Consider the following 2,230-nt stretch of genomic DNA (forward strand, 5'->3'; position numbering starts at 1 on the left):
TGGCTCGAGCAACATTGTACTGGAGGAGTGACGACTCTCACAAAGTTTTGGGTTTTTGTTTACCTCACCCTAACAGGCCCTTACATATATCAAAGAAAGATCATATGTGTTGCATTCATTAAATAAGTAATCAGATTCCACACCCTAACACTCAAGCAAAAGTGTTAGTAAATCATGCGCTGGTAGTCAAGCAGAAGGACCAGAAGTTTAATATATTTAAATAAATCTAATATAAAAAAATGAATTCCCTATAATACATAAGATACCCTGCATATTATTTATTGTGATACACTTATTTTTGCTTATTACTTATTGCCGTGCATATATTATCCATACTTGTATAATTGCGGTAAGTTTTTATACTCGGCTTATTAGCTAACCGATTTTCATCGGCTGTTCCCATATATCGGGAGCAGATGCTACAGGAGACTTTACATGAAGCTATTGAATTATCTATGTGATGTTAGGATATAGTATATATGTAATTTATATTATGGGTATGTAAAAACGATAGTTATGTATCAAAAAAAGATATAATATGTAAAATTTTATTTTAATGATTTAAGTTTTATTTGTTCCCATCAGAGTATGCAGCAACAAAATTATCATCAAGCCAACAAGTTAATGCAGTGTACAACCAAGGGAAGCCACCGTTCAATCCATACTCCAACACTTATAATGAAGGTTGGAGGCATCACCCCAACTTTTCATATAAAAATCCCAATGCATCATTGAACCCATCATCATATCACCAACCTCCACCAAATAACCAACAACCCCCAAGGTTTAAAAACTCCACCATAAAACTCACCGCAAAAATCAAATTTGGAGTCCATGATGGAGAACTTCATTACCACCCACTCCAAGATTAATGCTGATACTTCTAGTTCCATCTAGCAGATTCAAGCACACAACAAAATTATTGATAATCAGATGGCACAGATGGCGCAACAATTAAGCGATCTTTCCAAACCCATTGGACAGCTGCCAAGCAACACCGAGAAAAACCCCTCCGGGCATGTAAATACAGTCACACTAAGAAGCGGCACTACCTATAATCCTCCACCCATGGTTGTTGTTGAGAATGAAGAAGAAGAGGTGGTAATAGAGGAAGAAGCACCTGATGAGGGGGAAAAGGAGGAACAACCAGCACCTGCCCTAGAGAAGAGAAAGGAGTCCACAACTGATGTATATTTACCTCCTGTTCCTTTCCCACAGAGATTAGCGCGTCGCAGGCTTGAAGAAAAATATGGGAAGTTTTTATAAGTTCTTAATAAGTTTGAAATAAACATTCCCTTCATAAATGCTATCAAGGAGATGCCTTCTTATGCAAAATTTCTAAAGGACGTATTATCTAACAAAAGGAAGCTGCAAGAAACAAGCGTAGAAACACTAAGAGGAGAATGCAACGCTATCTTAGAGTGCAAGGTGCCGAAAAAAGAAGCTGACCCCGGAAGTTTCACCATTCTAGTCAAATTTAGTGAAGTTTTGGTCAATGAAACACTTGCTGATTTGGAAGCTAGTGAGAGTATCATGCCTTTGTCTTTATGCAAGAGGATCAATGCGAAGATCAAGCCAACAAGGATGTCTTTGCAGCTAGCTGATAGATCAGTAAGGTTTGAGTTGGAGTTGTTGAAGATTTGTCAGTTCAAATAGAGAAGTTCTATGTCCCTTGTGATTTTGTGATTATGGATATTGTTGAAGATCATGTCAAACCTGTCATTCTTGGGAGAGATTTTTTGAATACAGCACGGGCTGTTTTTGATGTGTTTAATGGCAAGCTTACATTGAACATCTTGGGGGAGGACGTTAAGTTTCATCTTCCATCAATGATGAAAGGACCTGCTGATGAATCACTGTGCAGAGCAGAAGTAGCAAGGGTTGAGATTATGCATCCACAGTATGATGACCCTTTGAGGTCAATCTTAGAAGGAGTTGAGGATGGAAGGTGCTTAGAAGACGCAAGTTTGAAGAAACTGTTAGATGAACCAGATTTCTATATGGAACAAATGATATAGACCGTTTTGGAGGCTTTTGTGACGATTAAACAGGAGAGATCCACGCCTCCTCAGGTAGATCTTAAACCCCTTCCCCCTTTATTAAAATATGCTTATTTAGGAGAAAATGTAACTTATTCAGTAATTGTTAATGCTGAATTAAATAATACCCAACTTGACCAATTGATTGCATTGATTCAAAATTTCAAGAGTTTCATAAGGTATTTGATAAG

At 37.5% G+C, this 2,230-nt stretch overlaps 1 protein-coding gene across 1 annotated transcript; it reads left to right on the top strand.

The window, feature by feature from the left end:
- The first annotated feature begins 1,317 nt into the window (after window positions 1–1,317).
- LOC130823297 (uncharacterized) lies at window positions 1,318–2,018 on the top strand. Its single transcript, XM_057687917.1, has 2 exons — window positions 1,318–1,642; window positions 1,705–2,018. The coding sequence occupies exons 1-2, from the start codon at window positions 1,318–1,320 to the stop codon at window positions 2,016–2,018; spliced, it is 639 nt and encodes a 212-aa protein (XP_057543900.1).
- Window positions 2,019–2,230: the final 212 nt, after the last annotated feature.

This window comes from Amaranthus tricolor, chromosome 9, assembly GCF_026212465.1.
Source record: "Amaranthus tricolor cultivar Red isolate AtriRed21 chromosome 9, ASM2621246v1, whole genome shotgun sequence".
NCBI lineage: Eukaryota > Viridiplantae > Streptophyta > Magnoliopsida > Caryophyllales > Amaranthaceae > Amaranthus > Amaranthus tricolor.

What these genes read in the sequence shown, in the direction of transcription:
- LOC130823297 (XM_057687917.1), top strand. Translation starts at nt 1,318, where the DNA reads ATGCCTTCTTATGCAAAATTTCTAAAGGACGTATTATCTAACAAAAGG. An exon ending in GTTGGAGTTGTTGAAGATTT is followed by an intron (nt 1,643 to 1,704) that starts GTCAGTTCAAAT and finishes ATATTGTTGAAG; the next exon opens with ATCATGTCAAACCTGTCATT.